At 44.6% G+C, this 21,027-nt stretch overlaps 1 protein-coding gene across 1 annotated transcript in view; it reads right to left on the bottom strand.

Annotated features, from left to right (window-relative positions):
- CPXM2 (carboxypeptidase X, M14 family member 2) overlaps positions 1-21,027 on the bottom strand; it is a 132,911-nt gene that overhangs the window by 14,858 nt on the left and 97,026 nt on the right. The window contains exons 7-10 of the mRNA XM_055560145.1: positions 18,697-18,785; positions 9,459-9,582; positions 7,730-7,926; positions 6,461-6,640 (exon numbers count right to left, since the gene is read on the bottom strand). Of these exons, the coding sequence (XP_055416120.1) occupies positions 6,461-6,640; positions 7,730-7,926; positions 9,459-9,582; positions 18,697-18,785 (590 nt within the window). The remainder of the gene's footprint in view (positions 1-6,460; positions 6,641-7,729; positions 7,927-9,458; positions 9,583-18,696; positions 18,786-21,027) is intronic.

Raw genomic sequence — 21,027 nt, forward strand, 5'->3', positions numbered from 1 at the left:
AAACACAATTATCTCCTGGATGAAAGAACACACACCTAAAAATCCATCCACCCTGTGTGTGAGGAAGCCTCTAGTGCAGGGGTCAGCAGACTTTTTCTATTAAGGGCCAGATAGGAAATAGTTTAGGCTTTGAGGGCGCTGAAGTCCTTGTTGCAACTACTCGAGTCTGCCAGTAGCAAATATCCACCTGTACCCCTGGAGCAGTGAGGTCCCTTGGACAATACCCAGATGATGGACATGGCTGTGTTCCAGTAAAACACCATACAGGAACAGGCCTGGGCGGGACAGGACCCACGTTACCAACCCCTCCCTAGTCTACATGGCCGAGCGATCTGAATCTCACCGCTAACTTATAAGAAACACAGAGAACCATGTTACGTTACATCACGAGAATACAGTTAACAGCACCCAGACAGGAGAAAACGCTGGACGAGAATCTAGTTGCTTATATTACAGCTGTTACAAGATAAACAACAACAGAATTGCAAGAAAAAAGGGAGAAAGTGATACAGGAGAAAAGTGCAGTTTAAAGAAGGGTTGAAAGGCTTATAAACTAATCAAAATGAATGGGTTTTAATTAGATCCCAGTTAAAACAGACTGTAAGAGAGAGAGATGGGAAATGATTATAGGAGAAATGCAAACACTGATTGGATATTTTATATTAAGAGATAGCTTATTTTGATATAATAATAGTAATTTATGGCTTTAAAAGAGAGTCAGATCTTTTAAGGATACCTAATGAAATATTTACAGATGAAATGACACGATGTCTGGAATTTTCTTCAATAGTCTTGGGGAGGAGGAGAAAGTGACTGAATATGTAGATGAAATGTGAATTTATAAGCGTTGACATTGAGATGGGTACATGGATGGGATTCTCTACAGCTCCCTCTCTAGTTTTGTATGCTGAACTTTTTATGATTAAAAAGTTAAGAGAAAAAAAGGAAGGAAAGAGGGTTAATGGCAGGGAGGGAAGGAAGGAAGGAGAGAAGAAAGCCAGGAAACAGAAGCTAAAACTGGAAAGCTTGATATGATCAAATACTGATCAATGAATCAAATATTTGTCATAAGTTACTGATATCTCTGAAGATAATTTCAGTAGGAAAAAAAACCCTAATAATGGAAAAGAAATAAACATTGGAAATGGTCTAACTTTGCTGTATAGCAAATTGATTAAGGAATGAAAGTAACCTGAAGGACTCATTAAGCTTTGCTTTTGTTCCTAAACACATCAGGGCTTTGGGTTGGATGAAGCATAGAATTCAGCTCACAATGCAGGATCATTATGGATCCATGCTTCGTCCTCTTCTTTCATATTTTGATATAATAAACACCTGTGAACCTACCATCCATGCCCATGGTCAGCTTTTATTGACTGTTTCTGCACACATCTGTGATTCCCTCTGTCCCATCTTCCTGCTTCTCACTCAGAGGTAACCACTACACCCTAAACAATGATTCTGAGTCTCTTTTGTTTAACTCCATACACGTATGCATAAGGGTTCGATCCCTGGGTCAGGGAAGATTCCCTGGAGGAGAAATGGCGACCCGTTCCAGTATTCTTGCCTGGAAAATCTCATGGACAGAGGAGCCTGGTGGGCTATAGTCCATGGGGTCACCAAGAGCTGGACATGACTGAGCGACTGAGCAAGCACGCACATATGCCTAAGTATGTATTACTTGGCTTTATTTTCTTTTGATCTAAAAAAAGGGTGGGTAACATACTATTGTCTTCTGTAAATTTCTCCTCTTATGTTTGTAAGACTAACCTGTGTTGTATAAAGCTAAAATGTTCAGTCTTTTCCACTTCAATATGAAGATTTCATCGTTTATCTGTTCTTGTTATGCTGGACACATAGAAAATTTTCCATTTTTGCTATAGTGAACAACACTGCTTTTAATTGAGCTGTCTTCTGGTGGGCTGTGCTAAGATGTGCTTAATCGCTCAGTCAGGTCCGACTCTTTGTGACCCACGGACTGCTCTGTCCATGGGGATTCTCCAGGCAAGAATAATGGAGTGGGTTGCCATGCCCTCCTCCAAGGGATCTTCCCAACCCAAGGATTGAATCCAGATCTCCTATACCTGTGGTGAAATTTATCTTGCCTAAATCGCCAGAAGTATAGCTGCAGTCATAGATATATACACATTTCACTTTACAAAATAATCAAGTTATTTTCCAAAGTTACTGTGCTAATTTCAGCTCTCACAATGAGTAAGAGATCCACTGTCCCATATCCTCCCCAATGCTTGGCTACTGTTAATCTTCCCAATCAATGGATGTCAAATGTTCTCTATCTGCATTTCCTTAGCACTAGTAATACCGAACATCTTTCCTTGTTTTCTGACCATATGTTTCCTCCTCCATGAATTGCCTCTGTATATCTTTTACCCATTTTTCTGTTGTTTCTATTTTTCTCATCTATTTTTCTTTATTCTTTTAAAAATTCTAGTTCTTTTCCAATTAAATAATTTTCAAATAACACTTCAGTTTTTAACCTGCTCTTATGATAGTTTTGAAAGTCTTCTGATGAATGGGCTTTCTTATTTTGATGTAGTTGAAATTACCAATCTTTTATAATAAATGCCATTTAAAACTGTTCTCCTCACCCTGAGGAACCATTGCAAATGTTAAATTTTATCAAATGCTTCTTTCTGCAGACAAATTATTGGTTTTTTCTATCATGTCATTGATTTCTGCTCTTTTTAATCAAAATCTTTCTACATTTTGGGGGCTTCTTCTGTTATCTTTTTGCTTACTTCTTACATTAGTTGATGTTCAATCTTTCTTCTTTTGACATGTAATCATTCAAAGGTATAAATTCCTGAAAGCATTTTTTGCTGTACTCCACCAATTTTGAAGCTCCAATACTTTGGCCACCTGATGCGAACAGCTGACTCAATGGAAAAGACCCTGATGCTGGGAAAGATTGAAGGCTAAAGGAGAAGAGGGCAGCAGAGGATGAGATGGTTGGATGGCATCACCGACTCAATGGATATGAGTTTGAGCAAACTCCGGGAGATGGTGAAGGACAGGGAAGCCTGGCATGCTGCTGTCCACGGGGTTGCAAAGAGTCGGACATGACTGAGAGAATGAACAACCACCACCAATTTTTATATTTAGTGTTCTCATTATCATTAATTTCTACTTATTTTAGTTGCCAATGTTAAGTTTTCTTTGACCCACTACTTAGAAGTTTCTTTCTTTTTTTTCAATTTTCTAACTACTTAGAGTTCTTTTCATACTGCCTGCTCATTTTATTGTATGGTGGTGAAAGAATCATGGTCTGCCTGTCTCTCATTTCTGAACTTTGCTGAGGTTTCCTTTATAGCCCAGAGTGCCATCAATTTTTAAAATTGCTCCAGGGATTATTCAGAACAATAAATATTCCTACTTCTTATAGAATTCTTACAGTTTCCTATATCAAGGCTGTTAATTGCTATTCAAATCTCTATCTTTGCTGATTTCTTATCTATCTAAGGGGGTTTCCTTGGTGGCTCAGACAGTAAGGAATCCACCTGCAGGAGCCCTGGGTTTGTTCCCTGGCTTGGGAAGATTCTCTCGTAGAAGGGATTGGCTACCCACTCCGGTATTTTTGCCTGGAGAATCCCATAGACAGAGGATTCTGGTGGGCTAGAGTCCACAGGGTCACAAAGAATCAGACATGACTGAAGGGACAGCACTTTCATCATCATCACTTTATCTATCTCACCTGTCCGTAACTGAGAAAGGTATTGGTGATGGCAGGGTTGTGTAATTCTCCCTGTGTTTCAAAAGAACAAGCTCAAAAACTAAATTCTGATCTTAACGAAAAGACTGAAATTCATGGATTTCCCATCACTGTGCTAAAATAATTCTCTCTTAGCACCTCAAGGCTAAGAAAGCTGGCAACCATATTCCAATTTTGGTCCAAGGGTTCCCAAATTATAACATCCCTTGAATCCTCAGCTTTGCCAGATGTCACTAGTATGTTAGCTTGAAAAAGAAGAATTCTAGGATGGAATTAGGACGTGAGAAAGGATTCGGAAGACCCAGAGGGTCCAAGCCCTTTATCCCCCATAAGCCGTCCTTGGGCATCCTAAGTACCGTGCGGTGCTGGTCTGTCTCTCTGCATCATTTGCTTCTTGAGAGACCAGATGACACCATCTGGGGCAACACTAAATGAGGCAACCAGGCTGGCCCTCCTCCAGGAAGTGGTACCCACGTGTGACGAGAGCTGGAGCTCTGAGAAAGAAGAAGAGCTGCCCTCTATCTATCCATCCTTTCTCCCTTGATTCCTCAAGAAGAGAAGCCAATTAATGATTCTTTTTGAGACTGCAAATATGCTTGCCTAAAATGTAGCATTCACCAGCCTTCCCTCTGGTGCACTGATGTCATGTTTTGACTAAATTCTGGCCAATAAGATTTAAACAAAAGTATTACGTAGGAATTCTAGGAATGCCTCTTAAAGTGCATTGACTTATCTGAGAGGAGGAATTTTTTCCTAACCTTTTCTCTCCTCTTCCTCCAAAGGCATGACAAATTGCCATCTTGGATTATGATGACCCTGAGAATAGAAGTCCACCTGCTAACATGTGGAAGCAGAAAGACGACTTCTGGTTTCCTGATGATCACAGGGATCCTATTTGTCTGGCCCTAAACCATCTGCCTCCAGGGCTCTTTATGTGAAAAGAGAAAAAATAAGTCTACCTCGTTGTTACTGTTGTTCAGTCACTGTGTCATGTCTAACTCGTTGTGACTCCATGGACTGTAAGATGCCCACCTTCTCTGGCCTTCACTATCTCCCAGAGTTCGTTCAAACTCATGTCCATTGAGTCAGTGGTGCCATCCAACTATCTCATCCTCTGTCGTCCCCTTCTCTTCCTGCCCTCAATCTTTACCAGCATCAGGGGCTTTTCCAACATATTGGCTCTCTGCATCAGGTGGCCAAAGTATTGGAGATTCAGCTTCAGCATAAATCCTTCCAATAAATATTTAGGGTCAATTTCCTATAGGATTGACTGGTTTGATCTCCTTGCTGTCCAAGCAACTCTCAAGAGTCCTCTCCAGTGCCACAGTTTGAAAGCATCAATTCTTCGGCACTCAGCTTTCTTTATGGTCCAATTCTCACATCTGTACATGACTACTGGAAAAGCAATAGCTTTGACTATATGGACCTCTGTCGGCAAAGTGATGTCTCTGCTTTTTAATATGCTGTCTAGGTTTGTCATAGCTTTTCTTCCAAGGAGCAAGAGTCTTTTAATTTCGTGGCTGCAGTCACAATCAGCAATGATTTTGGAGTCCAAGAAAATAAAGTCTGTCACTGTTTCCACTTTTTCCCCACCTAATTGCCATGAAATGATCCTCAGTTCAGTTCACTTCAGTCGCTCAGTCATGTCCAACTCTTTGCGACCATGGACTGCAGCATGCCAGGCCTCCCTGTCTATCCCCAACTCTCGGAGTTTACTCAAACTCTTGTCCATTGAGTCGGTGATGCCATCCAGCCATCTCATCCTCTGTCGTCCCCTTCTCCTCCCACCTTCAATCCTTCCCAGCATCAGGGTCTTTTCCAATGAGTCAGCTCTTCGCATCAGGTAGCCAAAGTATTGGGGTTTCAGCTTCAGCATCAGTCCTTCCAATGAATATTCAGGACTGATATCCTTTAGGATGGACTGGCCATGATCTTAGTGCTTTGATTTTGAGTTTTAAGCCAGCTTTTTCACTTTCCTCTTTCACCTTCATCAAGAGGCTGTTTAGTTCCTCTTCATTTTCTGTCATTAGAGAGGTATAGTCTGTGCATCTGAGGTTGTTGATATTTCTACCTCTTTAAGCCACTTTTTCTGTTGGTATAGCCAAACCTAACACTCACGTATACAGCAATCAATGCAGACCTTTTTAAAGAGCATATCGGGCCAAAGACTAAGGGTACAAGAGAATTTACAGTGAGCAGAGGAGACAATAAGAGGCATGGGAAATTTTGTGAAGGTTATTTATTTTACAAGATACTTTTTGCTAAGACCTAAGAAATGTGGGGGAAATATTTCCCATCCAATTGCATTTTTCTTTCCAAAGAAGCACCATGAGTAATAAATCCACAGGGACTCATGAAATAAAAATAAGATATCTCAAGCAATCAGTGAAGTCTAAGGACAATGTCACTGAAATTTCAAAGCACTGCCAAACGTAAGGGTAATAATGACATTAATGAATATGCACAATTCAGGTGAAGGTGTTTTTGTTTTTTTTTTTTTTTGAAGTACTGCAAAGAAATCTAATTAAATGATTTCTCTTCTGGGAAGAATCTGCTCACATTTCAATTTAATAGGTAGTTATTATCTAGCACACTTCCCTAGTTTTGGAGAAGACATGAAAGGGAAGAAATGATTTCGTCTTGTTCTTAAATGTTACATCCTCTGCCAGCGGCAGTGGGTGTTTGCTTTAGCCTCCTCTGCTCTACAGATTATGGGGTATTTTTACTCACCGTGGCATTTTCAGACAGAAACCACTCAGGGATGGCGATATAGTGATTGGGAACTTTCCTTGGGATGTTCTGTCGGTCCTCTGCCTCCCAGAGCAGCGTGTTTAAGTCAGGAAAGTTGTTGTTGATATCAATCCCGTCATGGGTCCAACGGCCCAGGGACCAGCCTCCCAGCTCGGAACCCTGGGAGACAATTCAGAATGTGAGGACCCACAGACCTCTGGACCCCCCTGTCTCTCACACACAAGACCCCTCCATTTCGGCCTCCATCTGGGGTATGCCTCAAAGCCTCCAAACACCCTCTGACACAAAGATGACATCCAAGGGAGACTATTTGGCTAATAATCTGTTACTGTTTGGTGGGTGATGGATAATGTAGTCATTATTGTTATTATTCCCACTCTATGTAGTCATTATCATTCCCACTCCGAAGAGGAATGTACAGAGTCATCCTGCCACAGAGCAGTCCTCAGAAAAGGGTTAGTTCTCTCCTGCCTCCTCTGCATTCACCTCTTCTACACTGGTTGAATGAAACTTCAAGTAGTAATAAGTCTAAGACTCTCACTGCAAAAATCAAGAGTCGCCATATTAATATATTCAGCTGCAATTCTGGCTCACGATTTAGCAACACAAATCTCTAACCAACTATTTGCACCAATAAACACAAGCAAAAATCTGTAAATCTGCATTTGATGGGCACCATTGTTTGAAGTATAGTTTGCCATTTTATTCCCAGATGGTGTGATATATAATTATGAATATACAATACAACATTATACTAACTGTAATCTCTACATAATTCTATATATATATATATTCCATATATAACTATAACCTATAAATTCTATATTATAACCAGAACATAAAACATAAACTATGTATCAAGATAATAAAAACAGCTGTCCTCAGAAAACCAATGAGAGGATTTATAGGTAATCATCAAGGTTAGAATATGCTTTGATTAAGTGTTCAATCAATGTTAGGTGTTATTATTATTCTGTCCCATTGGCCCCATTGAATATATAACAATATTATTTTTCGCATCCTTTTCTTCACTCTGTTAGTGTGTCCACTTCTCAGGGTCCCCATAATTCTCAATTAGTGCAATGCATCTTTCATAAACCTTCTGGGTTCCCCTGTCTCAGCAGAAAGACACTGAAAAAGAAAGCTGGTGGTGTGGAATTCAGGTCAACTCCCGGCTCAGTGCATCATGCGTGTGTGGGCAGGGGCCGGGGGCGGCTGCTGTGCTGGGGGAGGGAAGCCGTCCATTACCCCCTCGTAGGCCTTTTCGTAGCCGTCGGGGTTCAGGGAGGGGAGTATGTGGATCCGAGTCTCCTCTACCAGGTGGACGATGCGCAAGTTCCCCGCCAAGTACTCCTGGCACAGAAACTGCATCAGCAAAAGCATCAGCTCCCGGCCCAGCACCTCGTTGCCATGGGCCCCGGCGATGTAGTGGAACTCGGGCTCACCTTTACTCAAAGATGGGAAAAAACAGACGATCGTATCGGATGCTTACAACAAAACAGTCCTCAGCACATTGTATTAGGAAAGAAATCTCTGAATAACAGAAACGTACAATTTTATCTCTTCTTGCACATCAACTGAAGCTATATCAGTACAATTTTTATTAGCTCCCAGATAGGTATACGAGAAAATGTGTAAAAAAAACCTTAGATGGTAACAGCCACAAAGCAAGACTGTTTATTCTTACTTGGCAAGAACAGATAAAATAACACAGGATTTAGGGTTTAAAAGTTCCAAATTAAACACAAATCGTAGCAATTATTTGGGGAGGTAATTCTTTTTCTTAAAAGGACTTTGTATTTAGTTTTATAAAGATATGGAGATGAATAAATGCAAGCAGAAAACAGTGTCATTGGAAGTCAGCAATGACTCAGTTTTGTAAAGGGAGCTGTCTTTGCCCTTGTTCTTTTCAAAGCTCAGCTTTTCACTGTTGGATTTATCAGTGCTGGGCATGAACTGACAGCACTCTGCCTCCCTCACTGGCCAAGCTACTGCTGTTGAAGAAACGTGACTTTACCCACAGATAAAGCCCTCTCCCTTTAAAAGACATTCCTGAGAGCAACTCCTAGAATACTGATGAGCATTCAAGTCAAGAGAATCAGACAAATCTCTACATTTAAATTCCAGTGGATCTCTAAAGGGCTCACAATTTTAGCAGAAAGAAAAATCTTTCACCCATCCCCACCCTGACCCTGCATCCCCTAACCTGTAGGAGAACACAGGTTTGGGAGTGATTAAATGAGAAGTGGCTAACAACAGGAAATGCTTGAAAACAGGATGGAAATTTAAAAGAAGATTAAAGGAACCACCTCTAAACTCCAACCCTTAATGACCAGAGTCCAGAATTTTCTCCAGAGAAAGGAGTCTGTCTTAAGCATCTCAGCCATTTTCCTTTTTGGTTAGTGTGACTGGTCTCAGAGAAGAACAGAATTAAGTGTGGTCCATTTGGAGAAAAGTAGGGTACTTCCAGCTTAAATAATCTGACAGTCTACATCATACAATGTGGGGTGAGAGTGTTAGTCACTCAGTCGCGTCCGACTCTTTGTGGCCCCATGGACTGTAACCTACCTGGCTCCTCTGTCCATGGCATTCTCTAGGCAAGAATACTGGAGTGGGTTGTCACTCCCTTCTCCAGAGAATCTTCCCGACCCAGGGTTCTAACCCGGGTCTCCTGCATTGCAGGTAGATTCTTTATAGCCTAAGCCATGAGGTAAGCCCCAAAGTGAAAGTGTTAGTCACTCAGTCGTGTCTGACTCTGCAACCCCATGGACTGTAGCGTCCCAGGCTCCTCTGTCCATGGAACTCTCCAGGCAAGAGTATACTACACAGAACCAAAGCTGGCAGAACCTGTCTGCGAGAGTGGGTGCATGGCCAGCTCCTGCCCTGCTTCATGAATGTTCTCAGAGTGACCTCTGCCTCGCTCTTTAAGAAAGCACCAGACTCGAAGGGCCAGGGCACTGCAGACGGGCAGCCTCACCAACTTCGTGCTCCCCGGGGTGGTCGGAGATCTCCACAGCGTACAGCTTCAGGCCCTGGTGGCTCTTGCCAATGTTGTAAATCCTCGTGATGTTGGGGCACATTTCATTCACGACCTTCATCAACTGCAAAATAAGATGAATTTACGGCTCTGAGCCATGACGGCTGTGCGCCGTAGCGGGCAGAGCTCTCGAGGAGACAGCCCCCTCCCACGGCCTCCTGCACAACCCCCTCCCACGGCCCCCTGCACAGCCCCACCCTCCCGTACACCGTGCTCTCGCCCTGCCTGGACAGTTCCCCTTCTGCTCCCCCTGCCCTGTCCCCCAGCACCTCTGGCTTGTGTTTATCACCCTCCTGGGTGGTGGTATCACCTCCCTTGGTGGCTTTATTACCTAAAGACAGCCTTTTCTCTCTATGGTGGTGGTAGTGGTTTAGTCCCCAAGTCCTGTCCGACTCTTTTCAACCCCATTGACTGTAACCTGCCAGGCTCTTCTGTCCATGGGATTTCCCAGGCAAGAATACTGGAGTGGGCAGCCATAGCCCTGCCTAAAGTGGTGAAGTGAAGTCGCTCAGTCGTGTCCAACTCTTCAAGACCCCATGAACTGTAGCCCACCAGGCTCCTCCATCCATCGGATGTTCTAGGCAAGAGTACTGGAATGGGTTGCCATTTCCTTCTCCAGGGGATCTTCCTGACCCACCAGGGAATCACTTGCCTAAATAAGTATTTATTACTGAACATCATGTTGTCTTATACTTTAATGAGCATTTATGACATCAGGCTGCTCTGCCCTCCTGGAGCCCACAGCACGGCAGCAGACAGAGTTGGACCATCGCCATTTCACTGGTGCCAAGTAAGGGGCATGAGGTAATGGGAGCCATGCTGTGAGAGGGTGGGGGACACAGGCTTCCACAGAAAAGTCAAATACATACATGCCATTTCTTGAATTTTGCTTTGATAGTTGAGCTTGTCAGACAAGCTTCCAGAGGAGGGGATGAGGGTCTGCTAATGACAGGGGTGAAGGACAGAGACACACCCACCAGAGGTTGCCACGCCTCCCTCTCTGAGCGGGAACCTGTGGGTAAGCTGGTAAGTTGCTTTGACTCTCTCTGTGTGAAACCCCTGTGCCATCCCCAAGGGAAAGAAGCTCTGATTCAAAGGACATTCCTGCCAGGCACCAGACCAGCCACACTTCCCCATGGTGGCATCAGGAGGGTACATGAGTTTTACAGACCAAGAGGGAAGCTTGGGTACCATGCAAGCAGTGAGCAAGGGCATCCCAGCCTGGGTGTGTGCCCACCAGGGAGAGCTCCATCCTTGTTCAAGCTGAGCAGGAGCTGGGCCAGCGGTGATAGAGCAAGGGCGTGGCTCACAGAGGGGCAGCGTGGGCCTGCACGTGCTCGATGCACCTTTCAAATCATTCCTATCAGCCAAACGATCTATAAAATGTCCTGGTAAATTGTACATAGACAAATCTGCTGCAAACGTTATAGTAGGTTGAAAGCTACGAGAACTGGAAAAATGGTATCAGGTAGAACTTCTATCGGAGTGCAGTGACATCACACTGGTTTGCCTTTCTTGCATTCTGCAATTTCTTTGCATTTCTTGCCTTTCTTGCATTCTGCACTGATGTGTGGAGGGCAATCGCCGGGCACTGGGGGGGCATCCCTAAAGGAGCGGAGGATTCATTGCTGCTGGAGCTTGGCTCTCATTATGCACCTACGAGGTTTTACAACTGCAGCCCTGGTCAGGCATTCAAGGTCTGATTTTCTCACCACTCCCGTGAGGGGGAAACATACTTTGATTTATGATAACTCACTTTGTGTTTTTATATCTAGGTGAGAGAAAGAGAAAGACGACTGTAAAGGACTCTTGTCCAACCATGGCAGAGATGGAAACCCACCATCCATGGAGAAACCACACGCAAGCAAGGTTGATCTAGCATCACAACTCTCACTATGAGGAATACACACCGCAGGGCTGAACAGGAGCCATGGAGGCGTGGCACCAAGTTTTAATAAGAGACTCGGTATTGATGTCATTAGTCACAGCAAGTTCTATTTCTCTACTGAGTCTTATCATGACAAACACCAATGACGTAGATAATTGAAGTAGGTAATCAAAGGGGCCTGAACCCATTCTACAGATATGGAGACTGAGGCTCAGAGAGACCATTGAGGGGTTTGCCCGAGGTCACCCATCTAGAACCAGGTGGAGCCAGGGCTTTGGACTCATGGGTCCTTATCTGTCCAGGTTGTCATTGTTGTTGTTGTTCGGTCACTCAGTCGTGTCCAACTCTTCATGACCCCTTGCACTGCAGCATGCCAGGCTTCCCTGTCCTCCACCATCTTCCGTAGCTTGCTCAGACTCATGTCCATTGAAGTTGGTGATGCCATCCAACCATCTTGTCCTCTGTCATCCCCTTCTCCTCCTGCCTTCAATCTTTCCCAGCATCATCTTTTCCAGTGAGTTGGCTCTTCGCATCAGGCCAATATACTGCAGCTTCAGCATCAGTCCTTCAAATGAATTTGCAGGGTTGATTTCCTTTAGGATTGACTGATTGGATCTCTTTGCAGTCCAAAGGTCTCTCAAGAGTCTTCTCCAACACCACAGTTCAAAAGCATCAATTCTTTGGCACTCAGCCTTCTTCACAGTCCAACTCTCACATCCATACATGACTACCGGAAAAACCATAGCTTTGACCATACGGATTTTTGTTGGCAAAGTAATGTCTCTTCTTTTTAATACATTGTCTAGGTTTGCCATTGCTTTTCTTCCAAGAAGCAAGCATCTTTTAATTTCATGGCTGCAGTCACCATCCACAGTGATTCTGGAGCCCAAATAAATAGTCTGTCACTGTTTCCATTGTTTCCTCATCTATTTGCCATAAAGTGATGGGACCGGATGCCATGATCTTTTTGAATGTTGAGTTTAAGCCAGCTTTTTCATTCTCCTCTTTCACCTTCATCAAGAGGCTCTTCAGTTCCTCTTTGTTTTATGCCATAAGGGTGGTGTCATCTGCATATCTGAGGTTATTAATATTTCTCCCGGCAATCTTGATTCCAGTTTGTGCTTCATCCAGTCCAGCATTTCACATGATGTACTCTGCACATAAGTTAAATAAGCAGGGTGACAATATACTCTTTTCCTGATTTGGAACCAGTCTGTTGTTCCACGTCCGGTTCTAACTGTTGCTTCTTGACCTGCATACAGGTTTCTCAGGAGACAGGTAAGGTGGTCTGGTATTCCCATCTCTTTAAGAATGTTCCAGAGTTTACTGTAATCCATGCAAAGTCTTTAGCATAGTCAATGAAGCAGAAGTAGATGTTTTTCTGGAATTCTCTTGCTTTTTCTATGATACATCAGATGTTGGCACTTTGATCTCTGCTTCCTCTGTCTTTTCTAAATCCAGCTTGAACATCTGGACGTTCTTGGTTCATGTACTGCTGAGGCCTAGCTTGGAAGATTTTGAGCATTACTTTGCCAGCACTCTGTCCATGAAGGAGTAAAGCAATCAAAATCAACTCTGCCACCTCCTTTGTCTGCTCTATATGGGACCGTTCTGGAGGATGGCCCCGGTACAAGCACTGTCTGATCGGGTCTCGCATACCTGTCCCTGCTGACCACACAGTCATTCTCTGCTACCAGTGTGGACCTCCCCAAATCCCGGTCAGCCGGTGGTCCCCTGTCCTGCGTTCAGATCAGTGACCGGTTCTGCAGACACAGAGCCACTCGGCTCATCCTTAACTAGGTGATCAGCACAAAGCCTGGCTGAAATTTAATGCCTACCCTCCTTCCCCTTTCAAAGAGCTGCCTGAGAACCGGGCCACCCTGTGCTGGAAATCTCCACCTTGACATTGAAAAAAAAAAGACAAACGGCATATTCCCTAGGATAAGCAGTCAGCCAGGGACACAGCATCTCAGGATGGGATGACTCTCGACCGTGAGTCATCAGAGTCACCTCTTCATCCTCCACACACCACTGCAGTATTTTTATACCAGTCAGGTTTTCCTCTCAGTGTTTTGATATCACAAGTGTCTTTCCTACAGACTGGAACAAGAATACGGGCATTTGGAGACTCCCTTTAGGAAGTGTGAGTGAAAGTCGCTCAGTCGTGTCAGACTCTGCAACCCCATGGACTGTAGCCCACCAGGCTCCTCTATTCTCCAGGCAAGAATACAGGAGTGGGTTGTCATTTCCTTCTCTAAAGGATCTTCCGAACTCAGGGATCAAACTCAGCTCTCCTGCATTGTAGGTGGATTCGTCACCATCTGAGCCACCAAGCCTGGTGGGCCCCTGCAATGCGGGGAAACGTTTCTCTGGGGGCCACAGGCACCATCTAAGACTCAGCTGGTGATCCATCTTGCTTATTCCTGAAAAGAGTCAAAAAGGACATTCTGGAGTTTGAGTCTTACTGGTAAATGTTTGGGTCTTGAAGTTTAAAGTGAGAGGAAGAGAGAATTTTCCTGATGGCCTTAAAAGCATGCATCCTCAACAAGGGTGACATCACCCCAAAGGAAGTGAAAACTGGTTCTCCGGGGGCTAAAAATCTTAGCTCTTACAAGCTTTATGACCCTCCAAAGTGCAACCTTACCCAACAAAATCTTATTCCTTAGTTTTTAATATAATGGGTAATTAGGAAAAGTGTCTAGAAAGGGCCAGTAGGGAAACATTATCCTCGAGAGAGGTGGCTTTTGTAAGATGTTCATTATCCTCAAGACTCTGTTTCCTCATCTCTGAATAAATCATATCCTGGGAGCTACTGAATCCCCCCATCTCTGTTGTTTCCCTCTTGTCCTGAAGGAGACAGAAGAAATAGCCCCTTCCCTGGTAATTCAGTTTCTAGGGATACATCAGAGGAAATTCTCATAAACAGTGGCAAGTTACGGGCATGGTGGCACTGGCTGTAGCCTGTTTCATCCGCTCGCTGCTCATTACAAGCGTGGTGCTGTCCTGAAGCTCCAGAGCAGGACGGGAGCTGAGGAAATCGATTCGTCCTGCAGCATTTCAATGACAATTACGAAGCCAGCATGAGACATGGCTAATGATCCTACATGACGTGAGACAATCCGGGCAAAGCGGCTAACCATAGTCTGATCAAAACTGCATGAATTCTGTGAACATAGAAACGCAAACCCTGGAGAGAAATAGAGTGGGGATGAAAGCCATGGGTTCATGGAGGATTAACCTTGAGATTTTTGGTTTGCATTTGATATGGATCCAATGTTGTTTATCCAATAGATTTAAAAAAAAATAAAGAAAGACGTGAGAAGAGAAAAAGTCCTCTTCTATCATCTTAACGCATTTGCTTTGTCCAGATCAAGTGAAAAGGAATTCCAGAGGGAGGAATTCCAGAGACAGCCAATGCAGGAGGTGTCCCATGGGCGCGAAGCTGGGCTTGCCTGTGGTCCTGCCCTGGCTTGCTTTCACCATCACCACCCCCATGGTCAAGAGCTCAGCGGTCCCACAGCCTGCTGCCCAGGACCATCCTTAGCTGCCCTGGAAATCAAAACCAGAAGAGAGTTGGTGGAGTGCCAACCCTCCCACCTCCATGGTCCTGCTCCCCTGTCCTTGCTGCTGGGACCCCCCCACCTCCTTCTGTCTCTTCTGGCCACAGGCCCTGGACCACAGCTGACCTCACCTGCAACCCCATCCCTTCCCAACCACGGCCAACGACGCCAGCCACCTCTCCCTCCTGTCCCCCACATATCTTCCCGCAACAAATCCCATACACTTTATGGATTTAAGACGATTGAGTGTCTGCCCTCATGGTCCCAAATGAAGGCGAAAGGTAAATGTCCATGCAGACAGAGATGACTAAGCGACTATAAATGGTTACACGAGGTGTGAAGTCCTCTCAGTGCTCAGAGCAATTAACTCACTCTGCCTCACAGTATCAGTGTTCGCCTGACTGCCTCCAGCCTCCTCGCTCCCCTGCCCCGCTCCCATCCCAAGCCCCCTGGGGGCTCCCTTGTGGGGAGCACAGTGTCTTATAAGCCAGGGCTCCAGAAAGAATTCCCCCACGAGTCGCTCACATTCTCATGATTTTCCCCTCCAAAGCAACAGCTGTTCTGTTTTCTCTTTTCACTCCCTGCTCCTGAGTCTGCTTCTCATTTTTATGTTTTTTGCAGATGTCTCTCTCAATACTAGGATAAACTAACATTGTCCCCCCGCTTGAAGTAGAAAGATTTCTGCAGTTGTTTAGCAGACTCCCTACAGGGTATCGCTAAGAGTGCTGGCTTCTCTCCCACCCCCAGTAGCCAGGAATCCAAATGGCAAGCCACTTCTGGCCTGAACACTTCGGGATTGATAGATGGCCCCCCCCAAGACAGTTTCCAGTTGCGGGGTCCAGGAACCTCAGAGTGGTCACCCACTGTCCCCTGCAGGGGCCGGTTGCCTTCCCAGGTTCCTCTTAGCTCTGATATCTACCAAATGACGAGGACCAGAGTCCCTCAGGGTAATGAAGCACAGCCATTAGCTCTTTCATATGAGAGGAGCCCTCATTCTCCATGTGGGACGACTGTTTAAAGATACCAGACTCTCTGTGCAGTGAGCTCATTTTACAATGCATTTAGATGGGTTGCTTTTGACATTAACTGTACCAGCTGAGTTGATATTTGCCTAATTTCTGGGCACAAAGATGTCCTGTAATGCCCACTGAGCAAAGCTGAGTCAAGACACAAATGCTTCATAAAACGGAAGGTTGAGCGGAGTCACATCAACACCCGAAGATGGAGAGTGGCAGGGATGACTCACAGACTCAAGTCTGAGCCTGTTAGCCTCGCTTCTGCAGAGCCAGACGGCAAGACAATCTCCTTAGCATGTCCCACCTCCACATCTGTGCTGACAGGTGTCTGGAAGCTGTGTGTGAGGATCTCAGATTAAATGACATCAGGATGAACCCGGGTTTGTTGATTCCCTGTGTTGAGGCAGAGGGCCCATGTGGCGCAGCCTAATTGCTCCGACCTCAGGGAAGTCTCCTGTCCTCGTGCGGAGGCTGGCTCCCTCCCTTGGCACCTCTGAGCCCTTGCTTTGAGCCATGCTCTCTTGGCATTTGGTGAACACTTGTTCCTTAAACACCTTTGTGAGTCTATTTCTCTGCTCTGTCTCTTTGGGCAGATCCTTCGATATCTAAGGACTTCTCCACTTGCCAGCACTTCCCTGGGCTTTCTAGCACGAGGCTGGGGGAATGCTGAACAGGGGTTTCAGACAAAGCATGACAGCGCTGGGCTGCTGCTTCAGCCCCTCCTACTAAATGCTTGATCCACTCTCCCTTCCACACCCAGTGTGCAAATGCTGTCAACAGCTCAGGAGTACCCGGTTTCTTTCTTTCTTATTTTGTTTTTAATTATCGTGGAGATGTTTATTTTTTTAATTACTTTTCTTTTTTCATATTTTTATTTTTAATTGGAGGATAATTGCTTTACAATGCTGTGCTGGTTTCTGCCGTACATCAACTCGAATCAGCCGCAGGTATACACATGTCCCATTCCTCTTGGACCTCCCATCCACCTCCCACAACATCCCATCCATCCAGGCTGTCACGGAGCACCAGCCTGGACTCCCTGTATTATACAGCAGCTTCCCACCACCTGTCTATTTCCCACATGGTAATGTGTATGTTTCAATGCTACTCTCTCAATTCGTCCCACCCTCTTCTTCTCCACTGTGTCTGTAAGTCTGTTCTCTATTGAGTCTCTATTCCTGCCCTGCAAATAGGTTCATCAGTACCACTTTTCTAGATTCCATATATATTTATCATACAGTGTATGATATTTGCTTTCCTCTTTCTGACTTATTTCTGGAGTACCTTGTTTCTGTATCTATGTTTGAGGACAATCTTATCTGTAATGTCTTTTCCTCCTAACATTACTAAAGCACTAATAGCCATAAAGGTATCAACCAGCTGTTCTGAAACCTCCCTGCATATTAGAATCGCAAGCAGAGCTTTCATTAAAACTTTAGATCCCCAGTCCCTTTTCCTAAGGATTCTACTTCAATTGGCCTGAGGCAGGTTTCAAGTATAGGTATTTTTTCAGATTTCTTCCAGTGATTCTAACACTGAAAATCAGAGAATCAGAATAACAAGGGGGTGTTATATATTCCCTCAGTGACTCCGTTTCTCCATCAGTAAGATAAGGACAACAATAATCTTGCACTCCCAGGGCAGTTATAGAGACTGACCAGGTTAACACACGTAAATTCCTAATGGAGGGAAATAGATGGAGGTGCTGTGTGAGAGCTTCCTGCTATTACCATCTCTAGTGTTGTTCTAGATTCTTTTTCTTCTTCCGCTCTGCACATGACTAATGTCCTTGAACCAGTGTTACCTCTCAAGCCCACAGTGATTCTTCAGAACTACAGTATCTTTTTAATTAAAGTATACTTGACTTACAATAGCATGTTAGTTTTAGGAGTACAACAAAGTGATTCACTTATATATATATATAAAATGTATATGTTATTTTCCACTATAGATCATTACAAGATACTGACTGTAACTCCCTGTGCTATCCAGTAAATCCCGTTGCTTATCTGTTTTACATACGGTAATTTGGATCTGCTAATTCCACACTCCTAATGCATCCTTCCAACCCTTCCTTTCTCCCTTAGTAACCACAGTTTGTTCTCTATGTCTGTGAGTCTATTTTGCATATAAAATCGTTTGTGTTATTTTTTAGATTCCATATATAAATGGTGTCATAACATTTGCCTTTCTCTGCCAGACTTACTTCAGTAAGGATAATTTTTTCTTAATTCATCCATGTTGGTGCAAATGGCAATGCTCATTCTTTTTTTACGGCTAATATTCCATTTTAAAGCCAGTCATCTGTTGATGAACACATGGCTATGAACATTGGGACACATGAATCTTTTCAAATTAAAATTTTCATTTTCTCTGAATACATACCCAGGTATGGGATTGCTGGGTCATACGGTATAGCTCTATTTTTAGTTTTTGAAGGAAACTTCATACTGTTTTCTTGAGTGGCTGCACCAACTTCCCACCAACAGTGTGGGAGGAAGAGCTACAGTACTAAATCAGAAAGTTTGGGTTCGAATTCTGCTTCAACCACCTGCTGGAAAGAGAGGCTTCCTCTGGGCGCCCTCAACCCCAACAAGGCATTCTTAACCTTGAAACCACAAGATTAAGTGTGGCCTCAACAAACCACAGAAACACAAAAACCTGTATGCTCCTGGCCACAAGACAGATTTCCCTCTGACAAACCTGAGTCTTACCTGGCGCATCTCCTTATAGTTGTGGTGCTTAAAATCTAGGTCATCGGTGGTGGTCATTTCATTCCGCCGGTGATAATAGTTATTCGGATCTAGGGACAGAAATATGGTTTTGAATTCATCCACATCATTCCTTTACTTATGGAGGCTCTGTTAGGGGCCTGATTCATGTGGGGACATAGCCCAACCTCCAGCTTCTAGCATTCACACAGAGGTGAAAGAGCCAAATTTCAAGAAGCATTTTAAGAGTCAGAACCAACCTAGTGGGGAAAGCACAGACCTGGAGCCAGAATGCCTGGCTGCCAGTCTCTGCTCTTGTAAACTCATGAGCTGCGTGACCTCGGATAAGTCACTAGGGCAGTTGTTCCTTAGTGTTTTCACCCATAAACAGGGGAACAGTGGTGCCTCCCTCACTGATTTCATTGTTAGTATTTGTCGTTCAGTCGCTCAGTCATGTGTGATTCATTGTGACCCCACGGACTGCAGCACGCCAGGCTTCCCTGTCCTTCACCATCTCCCAGAGCTTGCTCAAATTCCTGTCCATTGAGTTGGTGATGCCATTGTTATTTTATTAACAATGTTAATAAGTTGCTATTAACAATTTATTATAATATATGTACTATATATAATATATTAATAATATAAAATTGTTAGTGTCTGGCAAACTGTCACACTAAATGAAGGAAGGGATAGTGAATGAATGAATGAATTCATGAATGAACATCACAACCGCATGGAAATTTTTGGAAGTGTGGCGGACACTATCAGTTGCTCACCCAACATGCAGTCCGCTTCCATCCTTCCTAACAGGAGCCCTGTGTTGTTGGGAATCCCCGCTTCTCCACTTCTAGGAAACTGACTTCATGCCCTCAGCTGCAGGGGTACAACATGACTGGTCTAAGCCAATCAGAGCACAGCACCCCTGGCCACTCTTACTAGTCCGGACTGAAGGGAAGACCTTTACTGGCAGAGAGGAGAGAGTGAGAAGACAACCTCAGTAGTTACCGAGTGAACCAACCCTAGATCCCCATCAACCTCCTCTGGGACTTTCAGTCACGTGAGATAAAGAATTTCCTGAACTGCTAAGCCAGTGGGCGCTGTGCTTCTGCTGCTGAAGCCAAAGCACCCGAACAGGCATGATCAGGATGCGTTAACAGTGGTGACCTCTGGGGACTGGGGAGGAGACGTCTATTCTTGACTTGATTCTCTTCTGTATACACTGACTTCTTTCTTTCATTCTTATAAGCTGATACTGCTTATATAATTCCAAAAAACAAAGAACACTCAGAAGAAAGGAGGGAAGAGGGAGCAGGAAGAGCTAGAAGAAGGATAAGGGGGAAAGGACCATCCCGTGGGCTCTAAGGACTCCTTCCTGACCTGACAAAAAGTTGCAAGATCTACAGAGCCTCAGCCAGGCTCACGACCTCCACCTCCATCTCCATGCAGCCAGGAATCCTCAACAGCTTAGGTCTCCTTACAATGTAGAGAGACAGGTCAACCTACGAACTCAGGAACCACGTGAGCAAAGCTAGAACCATAGCAGGCATCTGATCCAAGTGGCTCCAAGGACAATTTGCAGGTGGTGGCCATGGCAGGTGATGGAAGGAGGATCACTTGCTCCCAGTGGGGCCAGGAGCAGAGAGTCCCAATTCATGCCACCAAACAAGGCCAAGACCAGCAACACCAGCTGCTTACAAGATCCAGCCTACGCCTACTGAATCAGAATGCACGATTTTAGAAAATCCAGAAGTTTGACAAGCACCATGTTAAAGTACTGAGGACACTGCCAGCAATATTACACAGTGAGATCACCTGAGCTGGCTACCTGTCTGCATCCCATGGCCGCAGGGTGTGACTGCCACGTCGAACCAGGGGTTCCCTTAAAGGCTGGCAGCAGGTTGAAAACCACACACAGACCCGAAGGCCAAAAAGGCGGCTTTTAATGATCACAAAAGGGTTTCCAGTAACACTATTAGAAGCAAATAATGTATGCAGGGGGTGAGGATGGGGGAGGTGGACAGCAAGCTGGTATTCTGTTCAGAAAAGAAGCAAAAGCATCTCAGGTTTAGCAAAGGCCCCCAGTTCTGTTCCAAGCTTTCTCCTTTGGGGAGGGCAGGCTGACTGCATTCTCTGGCAAGCCACCTGCCCTTTGATTTTCAAACTTGTCGGTTTCAAAGTCAAGGTAAAGCACATTTTTCACATGACTTGACCCTGAATATACCCACAAGCTGATTCCTAAGAGCTATTCACCACCCTCCAAGTCCCCAGAACCTCTTTCTAAAACTCTTTTTGAAATGCCCCTTTTGTCTTCAAACACAAGTTATGCCTTCAAGG

The sequence above is a fragment of the Bubalus kerabau genome, chromosome 22, assembly GCF_029407905.1.
Source record: "Bubalus kerabau isolate K-KA32 ecotype Philippines breed swamp buffalo chromosome 22, PCC_UOA_SB_1v2, whole genome shotgun sequence".
Lineage (NCBI taxonomy): Eukaryota > Metazoa > Chordata > Mammalia > Artiodactyla > Bovidae > Bubalus > Bubalus kerabau.